This window comes from Nomascus leucogenys, chromosome 10 (assembly GCF_006542625.1).
Source record: "Nomascus leucogenys isolate Asia chromosome 10, Asia_NLE_v1, whole genome shotgun sequence".
Taxonomy (NCBI): domain Eukaryota; kingdom Metazoa; phylum Chordata; class Mammalia; order Primates; family Hylobatidae; genus Nomascus; species Nomascus leucogenys.
The window spans coordinates 66345362-66371789 of record NC_044390.1 but is presented as its reverse complement, the minus strand read 5'-3'; the positions used below and the strand labels follow the sequence as shown (position 1 = coordinate 66371789).

Genomic DNA, 26428 nt, shown 5'->3' with positions numbered 1-26428 from the left:
AAAAACTGCTTAACTAAAAGGCTGGTCTAGAGCCACAGAAAGGCTTTATTTTTCAGCAGCAATTGCTTCGGTCAAAGATGGCGGGGGCCAGTGTAAGTATCTAAGCATGTGTACAGCCGTAAACCAGAGTTCTGGAGTGAGTCAGGCTCAAACCTGGGCTTGATGGTCAACTGTTTGCAAAGTAGAGGAGCAGGAGGCTGAAAACTGAGGTGGTTTATCTGCCAAAAGCACTGGACCTGGGATAGGCTGGAGATACCATCAGATGTGATTTGCTGAAAGGTTTTATGTTCCAGATTTTGCTCTAAGTGCTTTATGTGTGATAATTCTTTTAAATCCTCACATTAACCAGTGGGAAGGAGGACCTGTCATCATCTCAATTCCTAAGTGAGCAAGGGGGCAGAGGTGGTAAACTTACACTTGGCTGTGTCCAGAGACCAACTCTCAAGGATGTGGCCTATCAGGTGGTAAGCAGGAGTGGGAGTGGAGAGAGTTCAGGGGCGTTTGGGCCCCAGCTAGACCGAAAGGAGTCTGAGGCTTTAGAGAAGGTTCGAGCTGAGGGGGGAGCCTGGAGCTTCCAAGGGGGGCAGAGACTCACTGTCGAAGTTCCGCCTTGACAGCACTGGACACTCGGGGGTAGCAGACAGAGAAGAGGCCGCAGGCCGAGGTGCGGGAGGTGAACCAGTCGCCGCCCGCCAGCCGCTTCACTAGCGGCACAAAGTGCGCCTCCAGGTCAGAGGGCGAGTGCTCGTGTGAGATGGCCCGTAAGGACTCCACTGCCTTGTCCCGCACCACTGTCTCCTCCACTGTGGCCAGCGACTCCAGAGGTGGCTGTGGTGAGAACACGACGTCACTGGACGGCTCCCTCTCCACCATCCCTGGCCCTGGAGCCCCATCCTGCACCCCGTCATGGGCTCATGTCCTCAGAGAAACCTTCCCTATTACCCATTCCAGCCTTCATTAAAATAGCCTTTAAAAATGGTTGCAATGAATGATTCAAAGGAAAAAAGGAATATTATGCCAGCCAGCAGGTCTCTGTCAGCGTGCCTTCCACAAAGGTTCTTATTTAGGGGTCCTTGAAGGAGTTTCACTGGGGTCCATGAACCTTAAAATTACACACGTCACTTTCTGAGGAGAAAGTTCTTAGCCTCTCAAAGTGCAATGATCATCACTGACACTGCGCAGAACATCTATTCACTGTGTGTACTAGGCAGGACCACCGTGTTGTACCAGGGGTGCTTATTCTTCCTCACTGAATTCTATAAAGCAAATCCTGATTTTAAAGAAGAGAAAACGGGCCGGGCGCAGTGGCTCACGCCTGTAATCCCAGCACTTTGGGAGGCCGAGGCGGGGGGATCACGAGGTCAGGAGTTCGAGACCAGCCTGGTCAATATGGTGAAACCCCGTCTCTACTAAAAATACAAAAAAAAAATTAGCTGGGTGTGGTGGTGCGCGCCTGTAATCCCAGCTACTCGGGAGGCTGAGGCAGAAGAATCCTTGAACCCGGGAGGCAGAGGCTGCAGTGAGCCGAGATTGCACCACTGCACTCCAGCCTGGGCAACAGAGCGAGACTCCGTCTCAAAAAGAAAAAAAAAAAGAAGAGAAAACTGAGGTATAGCCTGGCTTGCCCAAGCTAGTAATAGCTACAGGTCAGGATCGAAAACCTGACCTAAGCTTCCCATGAAGAGTTACACACAGCTCTGGTGACTGAATTGGGATCTCATGTTTCTGGGGGACTATGGGGCCCGGGACTGCTCGCTGGTGGTTACTGTGGGCCTAGAATGACTGTACTCCTTCAGATACATATGACTGGCTCTCCACTGTATCCCCAGAGCCCAGCAGCACTCTTAGCACAAGACAGGAACTCTTAATTAGTAGTGACCTACTGAAAGGAGACTCAACTTATCCCAATATGTTCAAATAAAGGTGTGGAGGTCTCTGGTCTGAAATTCAACTTGGGCTGACAGGTATTAAAAGCAGGGAAAAAAAAATCATAAATGGAAATGCCTCCAGGGCCCAGTCAAGTAACAGAATGATGCCATCAGCCAAGGTGACAGGCAGGGGTGGCAGGGGGCGTGAATAGGAAGAGGCAGGCACTGTGGCACCCTGGAGAGCATGTAGCCCAGGGAGGGCAGGTGCTCCCCACCAGCTCCAAGGACTGTCACTATGGGAGAATGCAGCTGGCAATAAGCAAATCTGATTTTCCAAATGCAGCCCTCAAAAAAACTCCAGAGTCTTGTATGTGAGAAGTCTCATGTAACACATGCTACAACACGGATGAACCTTGAAAATGTTATGCCAAGGGAAATTAGCTAATAGTCATAAGGACAAATATTTTCTGACTCCACTTACATGAGGAATCTAGAACAGTCAAACTCATAAAATAGAATGGTGGCTGCCAGGGGCTGGGGGAGAGGGAATGGGGAGTTCATGTCCAATGGGTTTGGAATTTCAGTTTGAGGAGATGAAAAATTCTGGAGATGGATGGTGCTAATGGCTGCACAATGTCAATAAACTTACTGCCACAGAGCTACACACTTTAAAATAATTAACATAGCACATTCTACATATATTTTTACAGTAAAACTATTTAAGAATAAAAACAAATGTTTAAAAATAGCATTTAAAAATAGTTGCAATGAATGATTCAAAGGAAAAATGTAATACTAAGCAAGCCAGCGTAATGTCACTGTCACAGGTCCTCATGCTATCGTGACGTCTCAGGTTCAGGATGGTATCATGGGAGTGTGACCATAGGTGTGGTGTGACTGGGATACCGCAGGGACAGAGTTCCTCTTGTTCACCTCAGTTCTCCCACCACCTGGGCTGGCACAGAGAAGGCACTCAATCAACACCTGCCAAGTGACTACAGGTGGAACTTATGGCAATCTATTATAAGGAGGCCTGGGGACAGAGGCTGAGCAGCAATTATGTAAGCCAAGGTTCTCTTCTCCAGTAGGCTACTGCAGGAGGTAGTTCTCAAAGTGTGATCCCTGACCACCCTGCAGCAGAATCTCCCAGGAGGCCTATCCCAGCGTGGACCAAAACAATCAGAATATCTGGAGGCAGGGCCCAGGAAAGTACATATTTAAGAAACTGCAATTGATGCCTTTGCACAGTGAAGCCTCTCTGTGAAGTCTGGGGGCAAGGGTTCTCAAACCTGGAGACCACCCAGGGTAGGGAGGAGTGTGAACCGCCTAAAATCCTGTGTACTTTTATAAGAAAAGGGTCGGGAATTTAACAGATTCTCAAAGGGATCCATAATACCAAAAGAGTTAGGGGCTGCTGGCTGGATGCAGTGGCTCACGCCTGTAATCCCAGAACTTTGGGAGGCCAAGGCAGGTAATCACTTGAGGCCAGGAGTTCCAGACCAGCCTGGCCAACATGGTGAAACCCTGTCTCTACTAAAAATACAAAAATTAGCCAGGCATGGTGATGGGTGCCTGTAATCCCAGCTACTTGGGAGGCTGAGGCTTGAGAATCACTTGAACCCGGAAGGCAGAGGCTGCAGTGAGCTGAGATTGCAACACTGCACTCCAGCCTGGGTGACAGAGCGAGACTCTGCCTCAAAGAAAAAATAAAAATAAAAAGAGCTGCTGACACAGAAACAACCCTCATACCCAAGCACGGTGGCTCACACCTGTAATCCTAGCACTTTGGGAGGCTGGGGTGGGTAGATCACCTGAGGTCAGGATTCCAAGACCAGTCTGACCAACAAGGTGAAACCCTGTCTCTACTAAAAATGCAAAAATTAGCTGGGTGTGGTGGCACACGCCTGTAATTTCAGCTACTCGTGAGGCTGAGGCAGGAGAATCACCTGAACCTGGGAGGCACAGGTTGCAGTGAGCCAAGATTGCACCACTGCACTCCAGCCTGTGCAACAAGAGTGAAACTCCATCTCGGGAAAAAAACAAATCAAACAAACAAAAAACAATCCTCACACTGCAGCTACAGGAGTCTCTGTAATTAATTCCATTTCACCACTGCTGAGAGCGAGGGCCGGGAGTGAATCTGACACATCTCTGGGTTTCCACAGCCTAGAGACCTTGCTCAATGTTTATGGAATGAAGAAACTACACAAAGCCATTTTCTATTTCTTATAACCTGTCAAAATCCAGGTTAACAGCCACCTCCTCTAGGAAGCCTTCCCTGACAACTTCCCATCCCACCTAAGCAGGTTAGGTGCCTCCCCTGGGTTTTAAGGACCCTCCTGCCTCCCTTGTTTACAGCTCTGAAAGCAACCAGGAGCCCTCTGAGGATAGTACATAGGAGTGGCTAAGAATTAGGGGCCTGGGATCGAATCTGGCCTCTGCCTCTTCCCAGCTTGGGCAATTCACTTAAATCAGCCTGTGCCTCAGTTTCCTCATCTGGGCAATACAGCTAACATCAGTATACAATTGTGTAAGGCTCTTGGGATGTGCGCTGCAGGCAACGAGCAAGCACAAGCTATTCTGATCTAACTCTTCTCTAGTTTCCAGCACTGCCTGGCCCAGAGAGCCCCAGGATATGTCTGCTGGCTGACACGAACGTCAGGCACATCGGTCACAGGGAACTGCTTCCCAAAAGGAAGCGTGGGTTGACTGGGACTTTCCTCACTGAGAATGTTCTGTTGGGAGACCCTGGCCAGGTAGAAGAAGGATCCCTGGGTCCCAGCCCAGCTCCACAGGAAGCCTGAGTCCCAACCTCAGTTGCAGACCCTGGGGGCCCTGGTTGAAGCCTTGGGGTTTCATAAAAATGATGTCTTCTGCTCCTAAGTCCTCTGAGAAGCTACTGAAAGCTATGAATTCACTGCTCAGAAGTCCCACCTGACAAATACCAGGCAGAGGCTACAGACAATTTTGTGAAATTCAAGGAACTCCTTCCAGGCTGGCCCCCAAACCTCATCACGCTCATGCTAAGAAGCACTGTTTTGTGTAAAATGTATGAAATGATCTATTTGTATACAATTTTCTGTGTGTCCATACGCACAAATTATACACATATGCCCAGATGAAGGCTGAGAGACCAGAATTTAATGGTAACTATCAAGTTTCCTTAGATAACGCTGTTTGGGAAAAAACAAAGTGTTATATTTACTCAAATCCCAAGATCCCAACAATGATAAGCACCATTCTTTATACACCACTAAGAGGGAGAAAGGCTGCTGCTAACTGTAAAACACCATCAAGTGCTGGTGCCACACTGTATCTCTAGCAACAGTGAAATACAGAATCACTGGGGGAGTGGGGCAGAGGCAGAGGCAGCAGCAGCGGCCCAGCACTCTGAGAACAGTGAAAACCAGGGGACTAGGCAACCTGTAGGGTCTGCCTTCCTAGGTCATCTTCTCTCAAACAACGCTTCTTGTTGGGATCTGACCCATCTTTGTGTCCCTAGCCATCACCTAGCACAGGACACACAGGCAGGCAGTGGGGTGGGGACCTGGCAGACAGTCAAATGGACAGACCAAGAATCCCAGCTCCGCCATCTACTAGCCATACAATCTTGAAGAGATGCTTAACCTCTCAGTGCTCCAGGTGGCTCACCCAGAAACAGGGAATCCCTCCTACCCCAAAGGCTGGATATGATGTCACAGCAACAATAATGACAACTGCAGTTAACATCTGTTAGTACCTACTAAGTGCCAAGTACTGTGCTAGGGCTCTTCAAGATAATTTAAAAAGGTTTTCATAACCCCATTTTGCAGATGAGAAAGGTACAGCACAGAGAGGTTAAGTAATTCTCTTACAAGTCACACAGCAAGTAAGTGGTAGAACCCAGCCTGACTCTAAACCCACAGCCCTGTATGTAGAATCCCAGGTAAGGCCTGGCACTGGGCACCTACCTGACCACTAAACAGAAAGGATGACAACTGCACCCTCAGTTCACGATATTAAAAGCCACTACTGACTTGTTGGATTAAAGCAGATGTCCATGGCCCGGCTGTTCTGATGTGATCCCCACGCTCTCCGACGTGCTCCCCTCCCTGCCCTAGGCCAGCAGGGCCATGGGCCGACTCTAAGGGGTGGGCAAGAGGACTTTCTGCCTTCCACTCACCAGCAGGCAGTGCACGTACTCTGGGCCTCCCACCAGGGTAGTGAAGGTTCCCAGCTGTTCTGCCAGGGCCAGGAGGACCTCATCTTCATCATAGATGGTATCTGTGGAACCAAGACAGACTTCGTGACTATGCCATCTCAACTCTGACCCCAGCCCAAGCTCAGAACACACGGACTCCATTCTGCTTCCTCAGGCTGTCAGCACTGCTTTCCCATCCGCCCACTTGCTCCCCACTCTCCACCTGGGCTGACACAGAGATTAAGGTACAGGCTTGGCTGGGATGAGAGAGCCGTAAGTCCTGCTTCTGCCCTCTAGCAGGTGTGGAACACTGACTGAGTGATTCCACCTCTCTAAGTCGCAGCTGCTGCGTCTGTAAAATGGTGTTCACCATCCCTCCCTCGTAGCAAGGGTTACAGTGAGGAGCAAATACGACCAGCTGTATCAAGCGCAGAGCATGGTCAACAAGCTTTTTTGGGGTCCAGCTTCTCCCCTCAGCGCTGTTCCCTCTGCCAGAAATTTATTTTTATCCTTGGAGATTCAGTTTAGCTACCCCTTCTTGGAAGACTTCTAGGATGTCCGCTGGAACACCTTCTCTGGGCTCAGTCTCTCTCTCCTTCCATGCCACCTTTACCACATCCTTAACAGGCTATCATCAGCGAGCCCAGGACTGGCTCCTCTCTGTGCCCCAGTTCCTGCCAGAGCTGAGCACAGACAGACAGCAATTCAAGTTTGCTGAAAGAATGAATATGTGAAGGGAAAATCTGTTCTGTCCCTAATGCCCACATCCAAAGGCCTCTCTCTTAAGCTCCATCCTCTCATCCCTGAGGCAGTGCGAACTGCTAATCTCTGCACGGCACAAGCTGCTAATATCCCTGGCATCTATTGGCACTTAAACCTCCTGCATTTAAGTTGGGTATATGGCAATCCAGGAGCCGACTGCATTTCCCAGACACCCTTGCAGTTGGCAAGGCCATGTGACCTTGCTCTGGCCAAAGGGGTGTGAGTGTAAGTGGTGGGTTTAACTTCTGCGTCACCTCCTTACCACAACCCTCTCATTTAAGTACTCACTATCATCATCCCCATTTTATGGTAGGTTCAAATCTTGCTTTACTGTGCGGTGCTTATACAACCATTCACTTCATCTCTCTGAGCCCTTCTCATCCCCTAAATCACAACGGCGCTGTTCTCACTTCATAGGGTTGTTCTGAGACTAAAGGGAAATAAATGCTTTCAGTGAAGAGCTCAGCACAGGGCCCAGTAGGAGGGTTAGTATCTCTGCCTCTTCCTTCGATAAATAAATTCTCACCAATATGACTCCGACTACACTGTTTTTAGGCTCGTTCCCAGCCTCAGTTGCCCTGGCTCCCTCTGCACGCAGTTAAAACCACCCTCCCTGTTTTGTCTCCTGAAGACCTTATGCATATCCACGGACTCAATTCTTATTCATCTCTATCTCCAGTCTAGACCTTATAGCCAAGCAATGCTGCCGAAGGCCAAACACCTGGGAGCTGCCAGCACCTTGCCTTTCCACCAATCCACAGAGAACTATCCTACTTGGAAGGGTTGGCAGCTCCTTCTGAGCCAAGCCTGTCAACCCGCCCAACCTAAGGTCACTCTGATCATCACTAGCTGTCGCCTGGGAGACTGCAACAGCTTCTTACCTGGTTTTCCTGCTTCCACCTTTGCCCCTACACCACCTGATCTCCCAGAACCCAGAGTGACTCTTTCAGGTGTAAAAGAAATCCTGACACTCTTTCATTTCAATCTGCCAATAGTTTCAAAGAAACCTAATCTCACATGTTGTGGTCACTGTTCTTCTCCAACCTCATGTCCTAGTCTCACTCTCCCTTAACAATCTTGCTAAACCCATGGCTACCTCACTGCTATTCTTCCAACACACTGAGCACACATCTGCCTCTCCCCACAGCCTGAAATGCTCTTCCCACAGAGTTCCACATGGCTGGTGCCATTCCACTCAGGACCCTCTGCCATTAAGCTTCCATAAAAACCCAGTGGGTTCAGAGAGCTTCCAGATGGTGAAACACGTGGAGGTTCTTGAGGGTGGTGGGCTCAGGGAGGGCACGGAAGCTCCAGGCCCTTCCCCCCATACCTCACTCTATGCATCTCTTCATCTGTAACCTTTGCAATATCCCTTATAATAAACCAGTGAACATAAGTGTTTCCCTGAGTTCTGTGAGCCTAATCAAACCCTTCGATCAGAAGTTCCAAACGACCAGCGACTGGTGGGCGGGGTTGGGGACAGTCCTGGGGACTGAGCTGTTAATCTGTGGGATCTGACACTGTCTCTGGGCAGACGTGTCGGAACTGAATTAGAGGACAACCAGCTGCTGTTCACTGCTTAGTTTGGGGGAAAAAACCCAGACATACGGTCACCGAAGTCATATTCTGTGTTATGATTGCTGTGGTGTGAAGGTAGAGGAAAGACACAGAGTTTTCCCTACACACCCCGAGTGTTAGGTACTGCTCTTATTAGACTCCTTTACAGACAAGGGAAATGAGGCTAAGAGAGGTAGAGTGACCTACTCAGGTTTTCCTAGCAAGTCAGTGGCACAGCTGCTTATTGCAAACCCAGGTCCCTCCAACATTTTTCCTCTACAACTTCTTCACCACTTTATTATCCTGCCACGCCTCAGCATTCTAAAGCTTTCAAGTCTCCCCAACAGTTCACCAATAGAAGCCACCTGGTTTGGGGCCATTTGTTCAGCGTCATACGAGCAGACACCTACTCTTCATGTAGCCTTCAGTCAGACACACCTGCACCCCTCAGTCACTGGCTGTGCCACCGTAGGCGAGTCACTGCACCTCTTCAGGCTCCAATACCCCATCTGTCCAGTATGGGGAGGGGTAACAATCTCAAGCTCCTTCCTTCCCAGGGTCATCACTAGGTCCAAGTAAGACGATCTCATACACAAGAGTTTAGTGACAAAGCACTCGAAACCTTCAGCTGTGATTTCAGCTGGTAATAAGTATAAAACATGAAGTAGTAATGGGAATAATGATAACAGAGGATTTACTATTAATTGTGGTCCAGTCTGTGTCAGACAGTGTACTAAGTGCTTTACCTACATCCTCACAAACAGCAGCGCGTAGTAACAGCCTGGCAGCTATCGCTTAGGCGGCACGTACTGCACAGTGTCATAAGCACTTTACAGTACCTTAGTCTTCATGTTATTAGGTTACATAATTATGCCCATTTCACCTGTGAAGAATCTGAAGCAGGTAGATGTAAAATATCTTGCCCAAAGTCATATACCTAGAAAGTGGTAGAGCTTGGATTTGAAATCAGTCATTAACCAATGCTGTCAAGTTAAAGGCCAGAATGACTAGATAAATATCCCTTCTCAGTTACCTCCTAACTGCATGACCTTGGGCAAATGAGTCACTTCACCTCTCTACACCTTGGTTTCTTCATCTATAACATGGGGACAGTAGTATTACCTGCTTAAGGTACTGCTGTGAGATCAGCTGGGTGAAATGATGGTGATGTATGTTTACTGAGTACAGGCAGCTTTCTAAACACTTTATATGAACTCAATCCTCACAAGATACGGTGTAGAACACCACCTGGCATATAGTAAGCATATCGTAAGTATTAGCAATTGTTATTAATATTGAATGCTCAGATCAACACTATGGCACATGGATGATTATCCCAATCTACAGATGAAAAATGTAAGAAACAGGTAAACTAACTTGTCTAAAGTCACCAGCTTCCAACTGTTGGAGCTGCAACTCAAACCTCGTTCTATATGCCTCTAGAACCCTTTCACCATCTGTCTGTCTCCATCATTCCAGACCATTCTTTTAGAGCAAGACTGCACTTCTCTGAATCCCTTTTCCCACTCCATAGTGTCTAAAACAGGGCAGACATTCACAAACAATATGTTAAATCCACAAGTCTTCTCTTATATAGCGAAAACCACCTCCCAAGAGTCCCCACATGTGGGCCCCAGGGGTCCCCTTTGTTACCTGTAAGGAAAGGCAGAAGCTCACTTCGGGTCCTTTCGACCCCAAGGGCCAAGGCGATGGTGGACAGCTTCTTGATGCTGTTGAGGCGCAGCTAATGAGAGAACAAGACGAGGAGGGGAGAATGTTAGAAATCCCAGACACGCATGAGTTCTGACAGCTCTGAACCCAGTCAGCCTCTGGAAGCCTTGCTTGGTTACATGTGAAGATGCTCAACAGTAATTTGGCAAACACCCACCAAGAGCCCCTGTGACCTCGAGTGAATCATTAAATAACAACAATAGTAGTGGCAGCAGCAACAAATGCAAAAACATCCCTTGGGTCTTATGGAGGCAACATCTACTCAGTCGCACTTTCCAGGACCACTCTGTTGAAAACTGTACTCCCTCTCCTCTTCTCTCTTCATCACTTTCTCCTGTACATAGTACCATGTAACACGCCAATGCACTGTACTTTAACAGCAGCAGCCATGTTTATAACACGCTTCCTCTGTGCCCGGTCCTCGGCTAAAGACATTCATACACCTGCACCCGTGTCACTAGCTGGAGTCCCATTTTACAGACAGGGAAACAGGCTCGGGGAACAAAAGCCCCTCTCAGGGTCAGACAGCTAAGATCGCATGGAGCAGGATTTAAAGCCAGGATTGCTGGCCAAGTGATTATAAAAGAACAAACAACACTCCAGCCTGGGCAACAGAGTGAGACTCTTTGTCTCAAAGAAAAAAAAAATTATTGTAATAAAATGACTACAGTAGTCACAATACCACTAGTATAGGAGGCTGAATAGCAGCCTCAAAAAGTTATGTCCCAGTGATGTGCATGTCAAAACAGTCTTTGCAGACGTAGTTAAGTGTGTCCAGGTAATATCATCCTAAATGGAGGGTTAACCTTAAATCCAGTGACAGTGTCCTTCTAAGAGACAGAAAGGAAGACAGATACAGAGGGGAAGGCAGGCATGTGAAGATGGGTGGAGAGACCAGGAGATGCATCCACAAGCCGAGGAACACAAGGAATTGCTGGCACCACCAGAAGTCCTAACTTCCAGAGAGGCATGGAATGGGTCTCCCTCAGAGCCTCCAAAAGGAACCAACCCTGCTGAGACCTTGATTTCAGACTTCTGGCCTCCAGAACTGTGAGAAAATAAATTTGTTGTGTTAAGCTACCCAGTTCATGGTGATTTGCTGTGGCAGTCCTAGAGAACTATCATATTTGGCTAACACACATAATAGATCTCACAACAAGCATTTACAGGTTGGGACCTCATTTGATCCTCCAGATCCTAGAAGAAAAGCATGGCTAATATCCTCTTTTCACCACTTTGGAAAGTGAGGATCAGAGAGGTAAACACACCTGCCAAAGCAAGCACCGAGGGGGTGTGGGATCCAAAGTCAGTTGCTCTGATGGCAGGACAGACTGTGGAACTCTCCCCTCATTTCTTCATCACCACGAGGCCTCTCCTATTATTAATAACTCCCGGCACTGTCACAAGAATGGAATGAGCTCATGAGTGTGAGAGTGGGAGGAAGTGCTTTCGTGAGGGGAGAGCGACTAATGGTCCCACAGGTGACCTTTCTTCCTGGATAGAGGCAGAACAGGTAGGGACAGGGTGAGGTTGAGGAGCAAGAGCTCCCTTAGCCTGTTCTGTTCTGAGGCCCCACATAACTGAGATGAGGTCTACAAGTGACTAAGATCTTGCGTGAGTTGGGTTCTCCGGTCCAGGAGTTGAAGAATATCTTTGGGATCACAGACGATGAGCATCTGATGAAGTGTTGTGATGGTCTCTCCTCAGAAAAATGCACACAGTAAATCTTTCATACAGGTAGTCCAAAAACTCACCATTCTGGCATCAAACGGACCTCAGGATAAAGTACTACAAAACCTGCAACCGATTTTCAGCTAAAAAATAAAATGTATATAGAGACAGACCTATAGAAAGATAAAAAACTCATATAGCAAACACTATCACTGACCTGGGGTGTAAGTATAGAGGTGCTCACTGCACTAGGCTAGAAGTCAGCAAAACTTATTCTACACGTTGCCAGACAGTAATTATTTTCAGCTTTGCAAACCTAACTACTGAACTCTGCCTGTGTGGCACTGAAAGCAACCATAGAACCAGAACTAGTGAAGCAAACAGGCATAGCTGTGTCCCAATAACTTTACTTGCAAAAGCAGACAGTGGGCTGAATTGGGCCCATGGACTGTAGTCTGCTGACCCTTGTATTAGTCTTCCAACGTTATGCATGTCTGAAAACTTTCATAATAAAATACTGTTGGGAGGCCAGGTGCAGTGGCTCATGCCTGTAATCCCAGCACTTTGGGAGGCCGAGGCAGGCGGATCACGAGGTCAGGAGATCGAGACCATCCTGGCTAACATGGTGAAACCCCATCTCTACCATAAATAGAAAAAGAAATTAGCCGGGCATGGTGGCGGGCGCCTGTAGTCCCAGCTACACAGGAGGCTGAGGCAGGAAAATGGCGTGAACCCAGGAGGCGGAGCTTGCAGTGAGCCGAGATCGTGCCACTGCACTCCAGCCTGGGTGACAGAGCGAGACTCTGTCTCGAATAAATAAATAAATAAAATAAAATAAAATACTGTGGGGAGTATTGACCTAGTTGCCTATTTCTTTCCTTTGTTTTCTCCAAGTTGATCTGTGTGTTCTTCTCTCAGCCTGAGATATGGGGAAATATACACATGGGCTAGGGCCACACTAGGTGAGCAGCAGCCCTGAGGACGATGAGATGGTGCAGGGAATAATCACAATTAATAACCATAATCATAAATGCCAGTACAATAGCAACAAACATTTATTGTTTGCTACGTACTTGGCAGCATTCCAAGTGATTGACATGGATGATTAACACATTGAATCCTCCTAAATGCTCTGAGGTATGTATTGTTAGCAGCATCCCCACTTCACTGACGCACAGAGGCCAGTGAGGACACTGATGCAGACAGAGGCAAGGCTGTCACTTACTGGAAAGCGATGAAGCCAGGCAGCCTGACTCAATTTCAATATCATACCGTCATTTAGGCAAAAATGTTTCTATCATGAAGCTTCCATAAAAACCAAAGAGGACAGAATTCAGAGAGCTTCCCGGTAGCGGAACATGCAGATTCTTGGAGGGTGGTATCCCCAGGGACGGCATGAAAGCTCCCTGCCCCTTCCCCCATAGCTCACCCTATGCATCTCTTCATCGGTATCCTTTGCAATATCCTTTATAATAAACCGGTAAACTTAAGTATTTCCTGGAGTTCTGTGAGCCACTCCAGCAAATTAATCATACCCAAAGAGGGGGTCGTGGAAACTCCAACTTGAAGCTGGGGATGCCGAATAGGTGGGCCCATGACAATCAGGCTGCTCTCCCATCCAGAGAGCCCCCTTCCTTCCACTGCTGTTCTTTGGGATTCTGCTTTTGGTTTCATTAAAAGTGTTTCTTCAGGCAGACAGCATCATCAATGCTTGAGAAAGGTGGCCTGGGGTGGTACTACAGAGCTGCACGTCTGGGTTCAAGGCTAAACTGCTTACATATTAGCTGTGGAATCTTGGGCAATCCTTGTACCTTTCTGAGCCTCAATTTTCTCATCTGTGAAGTGGGGATGATGATAATACCCACCCTCAAAGGGTTGTCTTGAGTACAAAATGACATTCTACAGGGACACCCTAGCACTAGGGGAAGATTAATAATGGCAGCCATGGCAACCACGCCTCACTGACAGCATCCTGATTTTGTTCAGATTATTAAGAAGGACATTGTGGCAGCTGGTCCACTGATGTTTCTTTCTTTTCCCTTTTTTCACCATGACAGAATAATAACAGTAAATATTTCCTTAGTCTCTACTGTGCCCCAGGCTTTAATGTTTTAACTCATTTGACCCTCACAATCCCATGAGGGAAATACAGAATCCCCCATCTTACAGCAGAGAACACAAAGGCACAGGGAGGTTAACTGCATACAGCTTACTGGTAGCAAAGCCAGGATTTGAATCCCAGCCACCAGGTTCTTAACCAGTACTATGGATTCATATTTGTTCTGATTTTTCTTTTTTGTTGTTCTTGTTGTTTTGAGACAGGGTCTCGCTGTTACCCAGGCTGGAGTGCAGTGGCACGATCGTAGCTCACTGTAGCCCTGACCTCCTGGGCTCAAGTGATTCTCCCGCCTCAGCTACCCAAATAGATGGGTCTACAGGCAGGTGTCACCAAGCCCAGCTAGTTTTTTAACTTTTTGTAGAGATGAGGCCTCACTATGTTGCCCAAGCTGCCTTCAAACTCCTGAGCTCAAGCGATCCTCCCACCTCGACCTCCCAAAGTGCTAGGATTACAGGCATGACCCACTGCACCCAGCTTTGTTTTTTTGGTTTTTCTCTTGCAGAGGGATGGGGTGGTGCCATGAATCCCCTTAGTAGGTCTAATAATGAATGCAATTTGAAAGAGGTGAACATAAACAACACTAGAAGGTATGTATAATAGCAGAAATAACATGTGAACACACTCCTGATTTCCACTGGTGACAGTCACAGGTTTTGCTAACACTACCTATGATATACTATAGCGATATTATAATTCATAACAGAAGTTAAATGTAAGTTAGAGGTTAATGAAAATAAAGATGTTATTTTTGCCATCCAAATTCATGGACCTGCCTGGGAATTGCAGATGATCCCCAAGTTAAGAGCTCCTGCACGGGGCTATACTGCTGTTCATAATCCTTGGTTTTCAGCTGTACACATGACCCCTGGAAAAGACATTTCTGAATTGCCTTTGCATCTGAATATGACTATAAGACTTAACATCTGGCCAATAAAATCCAAGTGGAAATGTTTTGTGCAACTTATAGGGATGGGGGTCACACTTATCTTCCCTCCTTCCTGTCTGGAATGGAGCTATAATGGTTGGGGCTTCGGCAGCCAACTTGGGGACCTGAGGTAACCTGGGGGACATGGAGGGTAGAATGGAGGATACAATCAGCGCATAATGTTAAGAGCCTGGGACCCTGACACCATGAAGTGCACAGGAGCCTGGATTGCCACCAGACATTTTGGTCATCAGTCGGAAATAAACTTCAAGCTCATTTAAGCCCGTTATTTAGAGTTTCTCTACTACTTATAGCCAAACTTAACCTCAACTAACTCTGCATATGACCTAGTTCTCGGCAAAGAGATATACAAGCAAGTCTGCTGAGGAGATTCAGGAGAGATTTTCCTCCTTCATGAAAGGGAGGAAGGGAAGAACCTGTGTCCTAAGCTGGCCTCTGCTAAACTGCACTAAAAAGTGCAGTTCCACTAGGACAGCAGATGCTGCTGGAATCTTATAACCAAAATAGGCCAGTCAAAAACACCACATTTCTGCGATATCTTTGAGCTGACCCAATTCTGTGATAGCTTTGAGCTGCTGAACTTGCTATATGAGAAATAAAAAGAACCCTTACTTGAGTAAACAACTCTTGGTTGGTGTCTCTGTCACATTCCTGATAGAAAAGCTATTAATATCATTTCAGAAACCTTGACTGGCCGTTGATCATGTCATATCCTGAGGAGAATTCCCTGGGCACTGACTATCTCCCAAGTGTGTCCCCACCAAGCACCTGCTACAGGTGCTGTGAAATACAGATTTGGGCTTCATCCCCATTTCCTTGCATACAACTCTTTAAATCTTTGGAATCTCCAAGGCGCTTTTTGTACGCTAATGTTGACTGATACCTTCAGGATGGGGTCCATGGTCACTGGAAAGATAGTCATGGAAAACAGAGAGGCATGATTAAAGGGCTGGGATTTTCAGCCCCACCCCACAACCTCCAGGGATCGGAGAGGGGCTGAAGGTCAAGGTGATCACCAGGTTTAATCAATCCTGCCTACCTAACAATGCCTTTATAAAAACCCAAAAGGACAGGGCCTGGGAACTTCAACATAGCTGAACACACAGAGGTTCCTGGAGGGTGGTGCACCCAAGAAGGGCATGGAAGCTCCACACTCCTTCCCCCATAGCTCACCCTATGCCTCTCTTCATCTGTATTCTTTATACTATCCTTTATAATAAACTGATAAACTTACATGTTTCCCTGAGTTCTGACAGCTGCTCTAGCATATTAATCAAACCCAAAGGCAGGATGGTCATGGGAACTCCAACTTGAAGCAGGTAGATCAGAAGTTCTGACGACCCAGAATGGCAACTGAAGGCGAGGGCCAAGGGCAGTTTTGAGGCCTGAGCCCTCAACCTGTTGGATCCAACACCGTCTCCAGGTCGTGTCTGAATTGAACTGGAGGACACCTAGTTGGTGTGTGCTGCAGAACTGATTGCTTGCTTGGTGGTGGTGAAGAATCCCTCCCCACCCCAACACACAGTTGGTCACGGAAGTCTTCTTCTGTGTTATTGATTGTTGTGTTAAGTGAGAAAACAGGAATTGGGATTTTCCAAAGAGTCCACCCATATGGTACCACGACAGCACTTACCACCCTAGACTGGGACTCTCTGTGTCCCAGCAGGCCTCAGCACAGAGCCTGCTCTGTGGTGAGTTAATAAATAAAATCCACCTTCCCACTATATGCACCTGTGGAAAGGGGACCCACTTTTGAAGATCCACCCTGCATTCAACCCATGGAGCCTTCCATAATATGAATGTATATGGTATAATCCCACATGAAGTATGTTTTCCCTTCACAATCAGAATAAAAGCTAAGGCCTTACTCTGGCCTACAAGGCCCAACACAATCTGACCCTAGTCTACTGATCCATTCTCACTGGGCCTGGCTTGTCACAACGGCTTCCTTGACAGCAACCAAAAAAACAAACAAACAGCCCAGCGTATTCCCAACCCAGGCCTTAGCACTTGCTGACTTGTTCCCACATGGTTCCCCAGATGCCCCATTTCCTCAGGTCTGCTCAATCCCTGCCATATGACTACCGCAGAACAATGCACAAGCCAATTTCACTGCATCTTCACAACCAGGCACATGCTGATTCCTCATCATTATCCCCATTTTGCAGATGAGGAATCTGGGCCCAAAGAGGGGAAAGTACTGCTCCAGGGGCACACAGGGAGCAAACTGGCAGAGCAGGGGTTCAAACTTCAGTCATCCTCAACTCTTCCCTCTACATTACCCACCAGCAAATCCCATCAGCCTCCCTCAACATGTCCTGACTGTAACCGTACTTCCCCCCTGCATGCTAACACTGGTCCTGGGTGCTTTGTAATGGCACCTCAACAGGGCCCAACCCCTATAACAGCCAGAGGAAGGATCCTTTAAAATTATATCAGAACCCATCATTACTACTCAAAGCCTTGCAATTCCTCCCCCTCCCTCCCATCTTCAAGGCCTTCACCTTGGCCCACAGGCCTCACTTGATCTAGTTCTGGTCTAGCCCTCACCTCCCACCACTTTGCCATTCTCTCTGCCTCAGTCACACTGGCCTTTTTGCTGTGCTTTGAATGCATCAAGCATCCTCCCACTCCTGGCCTTTGTACCAACTATTCCCTCTGCCCAGACTGCTCTTCCACGACCTGTTCATTTCATTCAAATCCTTGTTCAACATCACTTCCCCAGAGCAGCTTTCTCTAACCTCCCTATCTAACACAGCAGCCCCAGGTGCTTGCTCTATTCCCTGTATCTGTCTTATTTTGTTTTTTTTTTTTTTTTTTGGAGACAGGGTCTTGCTGTCACCCAGGCTCTCACTGCAGCCTCGATCTCCCTGGTTCAAGCAATCCTCTCACCTCAGTCTCCTGAGTGGCTGGGACCACAGGCCTGTGTCATCACACCAGCCAATTTTCTTTTTTTTTGGTAGAGACAAGGTCTCACTTTGTTGCCCAGGCTGGTCTTAAACCCCTGGGCTCAAGTGATCCTTTCACCTTGGCCTTCCAAAGTGCTAGAATTGGCCAGGCGCGGTGGCTCATGCCTGTAATCCCAGCACTTTGGGAGGCAGAGGCGGGCAGGGAGTTTGAGACCAGCCTGGCAACATGGTGAAACCCACTCTCTACTAAAAATACAAAAATTAGCTGGATGTGGTGGCGGGCGCCTGTAATCCTAGCCACTCAGGAGGCTGAGGCAGGAGAATCACTTGAACCCGGGAGGCAGAGGTTGCAATGAGCAAAGACAGCCTGGACGACAGAGTGAGACTCTGTCTCGAAAAATAAAATAAAATAAAATAAAATCAAAGTGTTAGAATCAGGCTTGAGCCACCATGCCCAGCAATTTTTCTTCTTAGCAATTACTGCCACTGACATCCCATTACAGATCTACTATCTGTCTCCCAAACCAGAATGTAAACCCCACAAGGGCAGCTTTGCTGTTTTGTTCCCTACTGTAAGTCTAGTATCTAAAACAGAGTCTGGCACACACTGATAAATATTTGCTGAACAAATAAATCAAGACTACAGGATTTCATATCCCATGTTCCTTCTAGTATCCTGAACTGTTTCAGACACAATTAAAATATCTGGCATATGAATATAATCAGCAACCGTGTGTCCCATCCCAGACTCTATTCCACCCTTAGGTCCTACTTCCTTTCCTGGCTCCTTCACTTCTCAGCTGCACAGCTTTGGCCATATTATTTATGGTGCTTCAGTTTCCTCATCTGGAAAATGTGGACAAGGACAGGACCTACTTCAAAGAGTGATTGTGAGAATTCAGTTAAGATCGTCAGTATTATTCCTCTGTACTGTACCTAGCATAGAACAAGCACCTACTAATTTGTTACACAGATGGTTTAAGTCAGAGGTTGGCAATTTTTTCCCTGCAAAGGGTTAGACAGCAAATATTTTAAGCTTTCAGGCCATCTCTGTTACAACTATGCAACTCCGGGCTGTAGCACAAAAGTAGCCATAGGAGTTTCCGGACAGATGAACACCTCGTGGTTCCTGGAGGGTGGAATGCCTAGGGAAGGCATGGAAGCTCCACACATCTTCCCCCACACCTCACCCTGCATGTGTCTTCATCTGTACCCTTTGTAACATTCTTTAGAATAAACCAGTAAGCTGCCTAGCTCTGATCCTGGCACAAAGACATCTCCCTACAAATGTTTGCTGGTTAGTGGATGGATGGATGAATGAAAGGATGGGAGGATAGACAGCTGAAGGAAGTGATGCTGGAGTTTAAAAAAAAAAAAAAAAAAAAAAGCTGGCCGGGCACAGTGGCTCATGCTTGTAATTCCAGCACTTTCGGAGGCTGAGGCAAGAGGATCACCTGAGATCAGGAGTCTGAGACCAGCCTGGCCAACACCGGGAAACCCAGTCTCTTCTAAAAACACACACAAAAAAATCAGCTGGCGGGGTGGCCTGCGTCTGTAGTCCCAGCTACTCAGGAGGCTGAGGCGGGAGAATTGCTTGAACCCGGGAGGCGGAGGTTGCAGTGAGCGGAGATCACGTCAGTGCACTCCAGCCTGGGCAACAGAGCAACAAGACTCCGTCTCAAAAAACAAAAAAAAAAAGAAAAAAAAAATGGCCATTACATATCTGTTCCCTCTTCCTGGGAGGCTCTCCCCCACCTTCTCTCAATCTCTTCTCAAACTCTACACCCTCAGAGGGGCCTTGCCTGATTGGCCTACTTAAAATGGATCTGCCCCACCCCACTTTGTACTTGCTGTGCCCTCTGCCTTCAGGCGTATTCTCAAACACGATCTCAACAAGGCCTCCCCTGACCACTCTTTAAAACTGCATCCCCTATCCCCCATCTCTCTTATTTTTGTCTCCCTAATGCTTATCCCCAGCATACTCTGTTTATTGTCTGTCTCTCCTCACTACAAAATAAACTCCCCAAGGCCTGGAGTTTTTGTCTGTCTTGTTCCTGCTATATACCAGTGCTTATAACAGTGCCCTACACAGAATAGAGGCCCAATTCAATATGGATTCACTACCACAACATCCTATTTGTTTCCTTCCCATCACTTTTCACACACTCATCTATTCAGCTCTGTTGACCTGTTTCACACCTGGATCCTGTATAGAAACTGGTGTCTCCAGTATATCCCCAGCATCATATCTCATACATGGCATATGTTTACTGAACAAAAGAATTCATACATAGGATAAATACCTATGAACTAGGTAATTATCCCCATTAAAGAGAAGAGGAAACAGGCCTAGAGAGATTAACTAACTTGCCCTTGTCAATCAGTAAGAAGTGGAAGGGCCGGGAGTACAACCACAACCTGTCTGCCACCAGAAACAGTGATATACCAGGAACCTAGGAGGCGAGACCCGCGTTTGGCAGGTTACCCATTGCACCTTGTTCAATTTTATAAATGGAAAAACAGACCTAAAGGGAGGATGGGACCTCTTTAATCACCACTTCCAATAATTACAGCTAATATTTATCGAGCCCTTACAACAGGCCTGACACCATTCTACTTTTTATTTGTGTCATAATTCGTTCAGTCCCTCACAAGTCCCTCCAGCAAGACCAGGACTACAATTAGCCCATATTTTATGGAACACAGAGACCCAAAGCGGTGAAGTAATCTGCACAAGGTCACATGGCAGGTGGGAAGTGGACTTGCAGTTCTAACTGTTCTCAACCCCAGACCAGCCTGGCTCAGAGCCTTGGGCCACCTCATCCCATAACCAGGAATGTTCATCCGAGCTGGGCGCGGTGGCTCACGCCTGTAATTCCAACACTTTGGGAGGCCGAGGCGGGTGGATCGCATGAGGTCAAGAGTTCCAGACCAAGCCTGGCCAACATGGCGAAACCCCGTCTCTGCTAAAAATACAAAAATTAGTTGGGCGTAGTGGCTCGCGCCGGTAATCGCAGCTACTTAGGGGGCTGAGGCGCTAGGATGGTTTGAACCCGGTACGCAGAGGTTGTACTGAGCCGAGATCGCACCACTGCTCCCCAGCCCCAGCCTGGGCGACACAGAGACTGTCTCAAAAAAAAAAAAAAAAAAAAAATGAAATGAATAAATGTTCATCCGTTTAGCAAATCCTTCACCCCATATCCTGGTCAATGGGAGGATCCGGGGAGGTGGGGAGGCGGGTTTCTACAACCTAATTCGCTCCTCAACTTGGCTAGTCCCCACCTTTGGTGGGGGGGTGTTTTTGCGTCCTCGTCCTCTTAGGACACCTAAACCAAAATGAGAGGCGGAGGAAGAGCAGGAATTAGGATGGCAGGCCTTCGCCTCTCGGTCCCCACTTGGCCCAGCAGTCGAAACCCAGAAAAGAAAAAACCTTCCCAGGTCCCGACCCACCAGGCGGCCCTCCCCTACTTGGAGCAAGTCATGCGCGCCCCACACCCCCAAGAGGCCATTCAGAGGCCACCGCCAATCACGGAGTCCTCCTCTCTCCCCGACCCAGTCCGCCGACCCCAGCCCTGGCTGCAACCTCCCAGGACCGCGGACCGCCGCGCGCACAGGGCAGGCCCGGGACCCTCGAGGCTAGCGCTGGCCCCCGCCCTCCACTGGGCCGACACCCAATCGGGAGCGCCGTCTCAATGAGTCCGGGCACCCGGGGAGATAAGAGACGCACGCTGATTGGCCGCCGCCCGCTTCCGCCACTCCCAGCGAACACTGAGTCTTCTCCGCGAGGGCCGCCCGTGCCCCCAGGTACCCCTCCCCGTCTTCCCCAAGACCCCCGTAGCCTCCGGACCTGAACGTCCTCATTGCGGAGTTCGTCTATGAGCACCGCGATGGGGTACAGCGAGTCGTCGCCGTCGGCCGCCGCCATCTTGGCTCCGTCCCGTTCCTGTCACACTGCGGCCAGCGCTATGCTGAAACGTGGGGGGGGCACCGCTGGGAGGAGAAGTAAAGGCGAGCGTGGGGGCGCCCGAGCCAGTTTACAGGGGCTGCTCCACGGCCATTGGCCGCGCTACGCCGGGCTAAGCTCGCGTTTCTTTGGTCCGCACTAGTGAAGTCCCTCCCACTTCCCACTTGCCATTGGTCGAGTGAACAAGATTTGACTAGTTTGAGCCTAGGAGAGGGGGAAGAAAGCGGAAGTTAGCCGTGTCCTAGCGACCAAGATTGTACCCACCCTGGTCGCTGCTAACAACGACCGAGACGAGCAGTAGTTTCTAGCCAATGAGGGGCGACATGGGGAAGAGGCTAAGCCTGCCCTTTCGTGAGTCCCCGGGAAGGCTTCTGCGCGTGCGTCCGTGGTAATACGTGACGTCCTGTGGGGAGCTGGAGGGTGTGCAGGTTTTGGGTTACCAGGCCGTGGTTCAGCTGGTTGGCTGGCTGGCTCCCCGCGCCTTTGCGCGACAGGAGGAGGGAGTGAGACTTTGATTTGTGCTTGATTTATGCCAAGGCCCAGAGAAGGGAGCGACTTGCCCTGCTCTCTTTTTTCTTTTTCTTTTTTTTTTTTTTTTTTTTTTTTTTTTGCTTTTTTAAAGACAGAGTGTCGCTCTGTTGCCCAGACTGGAGTGCAGTGGCGCGATCTTGGCTCACTGCCGCCTGGACCTCCCCGGGCTCAAACGATCCTCTCGCCTCAGCCTGCAGAAATAGCTGGGAGTAATGGCGCGCGCCGCTAGGCCCGGCCAATTTTTTAAAAAAATTTTTGTGGAGACCGAGTCTCACTGTGTTGAGCTCAGTTGCCTTGCACTTTGGATGAAACCCAAGCCCCTCGGGCTGGTATTCAATACCCTGTCTAGGCGCGTCTCCCACCTCCGTTTTTTACTTTTTATCTGATGTCCTGGAAAATTAGAGCTGCCTGAGCACATCTTGCTTTTTCATGCCAGCAAGCCTCCTTGCCCAAGCTGTACGTTCTGCTCGGGGTGCCTTTCATATTCACTTCTCAGATCTCTGCATAAATGCCTCCCCTTTACTCCCTTTCCTCTCTGTCTTCAGGCTCTGTTCTCTAGGCTTCCAGAGCCACTCTGTCTCTCCAATCCCATCTCTCTCTCTATCTCTCAATCCCGGAGCCTGGGCTGTGACTATGTATTCGAATCTGTTTCCTCCATAGAGTGAGAGCAGGATTGGATCTGACTAATCTCTGTTTTTAACCTCTTCAACACAGCCCCACCCCCCGCCGCAATCTTAGGACCACTCTAACTGAGGGAGTTGAATGGAGATGGGAAGGCCTGGGATGCTCTTTCCTCCTTTATTCTGCTACTTGAAGGGCTAGGCTGAGCTAGCACTCTGACAGGTCTGAATACCCACAGCATCTATTTCTTTTTTCTTTCCTTCTTTCTTTTTCTTTTCTTTTTTTTTTTTTTTTTTTTTTTTGAGACAGAGTCTCGCTCTGTTGTCCAGGCTAGAATGCAGTGGCCCAATCTCGGCACAACTGCAGTCTCCGCCTCCCGGGTTCAAGCAATTATCCTGCCTCAGCCTCCAGAGTACCTGGGATTACAGGCGCCCACCACAACGCCCGGTTAATTTTTGTATTTTTAGTAGAGACAGGGTTTCACCACTTTGCGCCAGGCTGGTCTCAAACTCCTGACCTCAGGATGATCTGCCTGCCTTAGCTTCCCAAAGTGCTGGGATTACTGGTGTAAGCCACCGCACCCGGCCTTTTTTTGAGAGGGAGTTTAGCTCTTGTCTCCCAGGCTGAAGTGCAGTGGCTCAATCTCGGCTCACGGCAACCTCCGCCTCTCGGGTTCAAGCAATTCTTCTGCCTCAGCCTCCAGAGTAGCTGGAATTTACAGGCATGAGCCACCATGCCCGGCTAATTTTGTATTTTTAGTAGAGACGGGGTTTCACCATGTTGGCCGTGTTTGGTCTCGAACTCCTGACCTCAGGTGATCCACCCACCTGGACTTCCCAAAGCGCTGGGATTACAGGTGTGAGCCACTGTGCCCGGCCCAGCATCTATTTCAAATACCCTTACCCACTCCAGTTAGGAAACTGCTGCTCATAAAAGTGGGGATGGGGTTGAATATTTCAGTCCCAGCCCTCCGTATCCCCAGGACTCCCCTCAGCCCCAAGGCCTCTGAGGCTAGGGATCTCTTTAGCTATGCTTGCCTGTCTTGGTGTCAGGCTGCTTGGGATGTTGGGCTGGGGGCCTTTAAACTGCCTAGGGCCTAGGAATTTTCAAAGGCTTATGAGGCATTATAAATCTCAGAAACAAAATAAAAACAAGTTATGGATTCCAAAATGCCAAAACAAAGCTGCAGACTTTAATAAGTATTTAACAAATACCTTTACAAATCAATACCTATACAGATCAGCACCAATGATAATAGCTACAGTAAAGTGTATTCAATAAATTAATTCATTTAACCCTGACAACAACTCTATGAGATACATAAAGTACCAGCATCATCCTAATTTAATGGATGAGGAAACTGAGGCATAGAGAACTTTAGGAATTTGTCCAATGTCTCACAGATGGTAATAGTGGTGCTGGGATTTGTTTGTTTGTTTGAGACAGGGTCTTGCCTTGTTGCCTAGGCTAGGAGTGCAGGGACGCAATCTGTTCCGTGCTCAGTGCAGTCTTGATCTCCCAGGCTCAAGTGGTCCTCTCACCTCAGCCCCCCCAACCCCGGTAGCTAGGACTACAGGCATATATGACCATGCCCGGGTAATTTTTTAATTTTTGTAGAGACCCCTGGGGTCTCACTGTATTGCCCAGGCTGGTCTCAAACTCCTGGGTTCAAATGATCCACCTGCTTTGGCCTCCCAAAGTGCTGGGATTACAAACATGAGCCACCCCACTCATCGGGTGCTGGAATTTGAACCTGGGCAGTCTGCCTCCAAAGGCTTGCTTGACTAAAACTCAGCTTTAATATAATAATACAGGCCAGGTGCAGTGGTGGCTCATGCTTGTAATCTCAACACTTTTGAGAATCCAAGGAGGAAGGATTGCTTGAAGCCAGGAGGTAAAGACCAGCCTGGGTAACATAGCAAGACCCCTGTCACTGCAAAAAAGAAAATTAAGAAAGTTTAGCTGGGCGTGGTGGCACATGCCTGTAGTACATCAGGTACATCCCTGTAGTACTCAGGAGGCAGACGCAAGAGGATCACTTGAGCCCAGGAGATCGAGGCTGCAGTGAGTCATGATCACACCACTGCACTCTAGCCTGGGCAACAGCCAAGATCCTGTCTCAAAAAAAATTAAAATAAAATAGAAATATATATATATATGTATATATATAAAATATTTGATGGGGGATTTTGGATTATTTTACTATGCCTGAGTTCATAGTGGGGTGGGGTGTACAAATGCAAGAGATTCTGGGACTAGTAGACATTCCTGATGTTGGGTCTTGGGCTTTCCTAATCCTCAGTTTCCTTTTTTTTTTTTTTTTTTTGAGACGGAGCTTCACTCTTGTTGCCCAGGCTGGAGTGCAATGGCGCGATCTCAGCTCACCACAACCTCTGCCTCCAGGGTTCAAGCAATTCTCGTGCCTCAACTTCCCGAGTAGCTGCAATTACAGGCATGCGCCACCATGCCCAGCTAATTTTTGTATTATCGGTAGACATGGAGTTTCTCCATGTTGGTCAGGCTGGTCTCGAACTCCTGACCTCAGGTGATCAGCACGCCTTGGCCTCCCAAAGTGCTGGGATTACAGGCGTGAGCCACCACACCCGGCCCTTTTTTTTTTTTTTTTTTTAATTTTAAAAATGTACAGACGGGCGTCTCACTATATTGCCTAGGCTGGTCTCGAACTCCTGGGCTCAAGTGATCCGCCTTGGCCTCCCAAAGTGCTGGGATTACAGGTGTGAGCCACTGTGCCCGGCCCTGATCCTCAGTTTCTACATATGTAAAATAGGAAAGTCTACTATTTGATAGATTATTGCATAAAATATCAGACATGCCAACTATGGATTGTTAAAGAACTATTCATAAAAACCAGTTAGATCTGTATGTATGGAATAAGAGAAATGGGGACGATATATGTTGAATGGAAAGTGGATGTTGCAAAGTGTCTTAGTTCAGGCTGCTGTAACAAAATACCATAAACTGGGTACCTTATAAACAACAGAAACTTATTTCTCACAGTTTGGGAGGCCAGGAAGTCTGAGATCAAGGCACCAGCAATTTAGTATCTGGTGAGGGTCCACTTTCTGATTCGTAGATGGTGCCATCTAGCTGTGTCCTTTTCACAGGGTGGAAGGGAGAAGCAATTTCTATTGGGACTCTTATTTTATTTTTTATTTTCTTCTTTTTAAAATTTGTAACATCCAGCTACTGCGCAATACTGGAATTTTTTTAATAATTTTTTTTTTTTGGAGAAAAAAAACAGTGAGATCCTGCCATAGGGTCTCACTATGTCACCCAGGCTGGAGTGCAGTGGCACAACCACAGCTCACTGTAGCCTCAAACTCCTGGGCTCAAGCAATCCTCCCACCTCAGCCTCCTGAGTAGCTGGGACGCCACCATGCCTAGCTAATTTTTTACTTTTTATTTTTTGTGGAGACAGGGTTTCAAACTCCTGGCCCCAACTGATCCTCCCTCCTTGATCTCCCAAAGTCATGGGCTTACAGGTATGAGCCACTGTGTCTGACAGAATTCTTATAAGGACACTAATCCCATTCATGAGGGCTCCACCA

At 48.0% G+C, this 26428-nt stretch overlaps 1 protein-coding gene across 1 annotated transcript in view; it reads right to left on the bottom strand.

Annotated features, from left to right (window-relative positions):
- PPP2R1A (protein phosphatase 2 scaffold subunit Aalpha) overlaps positions 1 to 21834 on the bottom strand; it is a 36564-nt gene extending 14730 nt beyond the window's left edge. The window contains exons 1-4 of the mRNA XM_030821203.1: positions 21591 to 21834; positions 10021 to 10111; positions 6031 to 6131; positions 596 to 828 (exon numbers count right to left, since the gene is read on the bottom strand). Of these exons, the coding sequence (XP_030677063.1) occupies positions 596 to 828; positions 6031 to 6131; positions 10021 to 10111; positions 21591 to 21668 (503 nt within the window). The 5' untranslated portion in view covers positions 21669 to 21834. The remainder of the gene's footprint in view (positions 1 to 595; positions 829 to 6030; positions 6132 to 10020; positions 10112 to 21590) is intronic.
- Positions 21835 to 26428: the final 4594 nt, after the last annotated feature.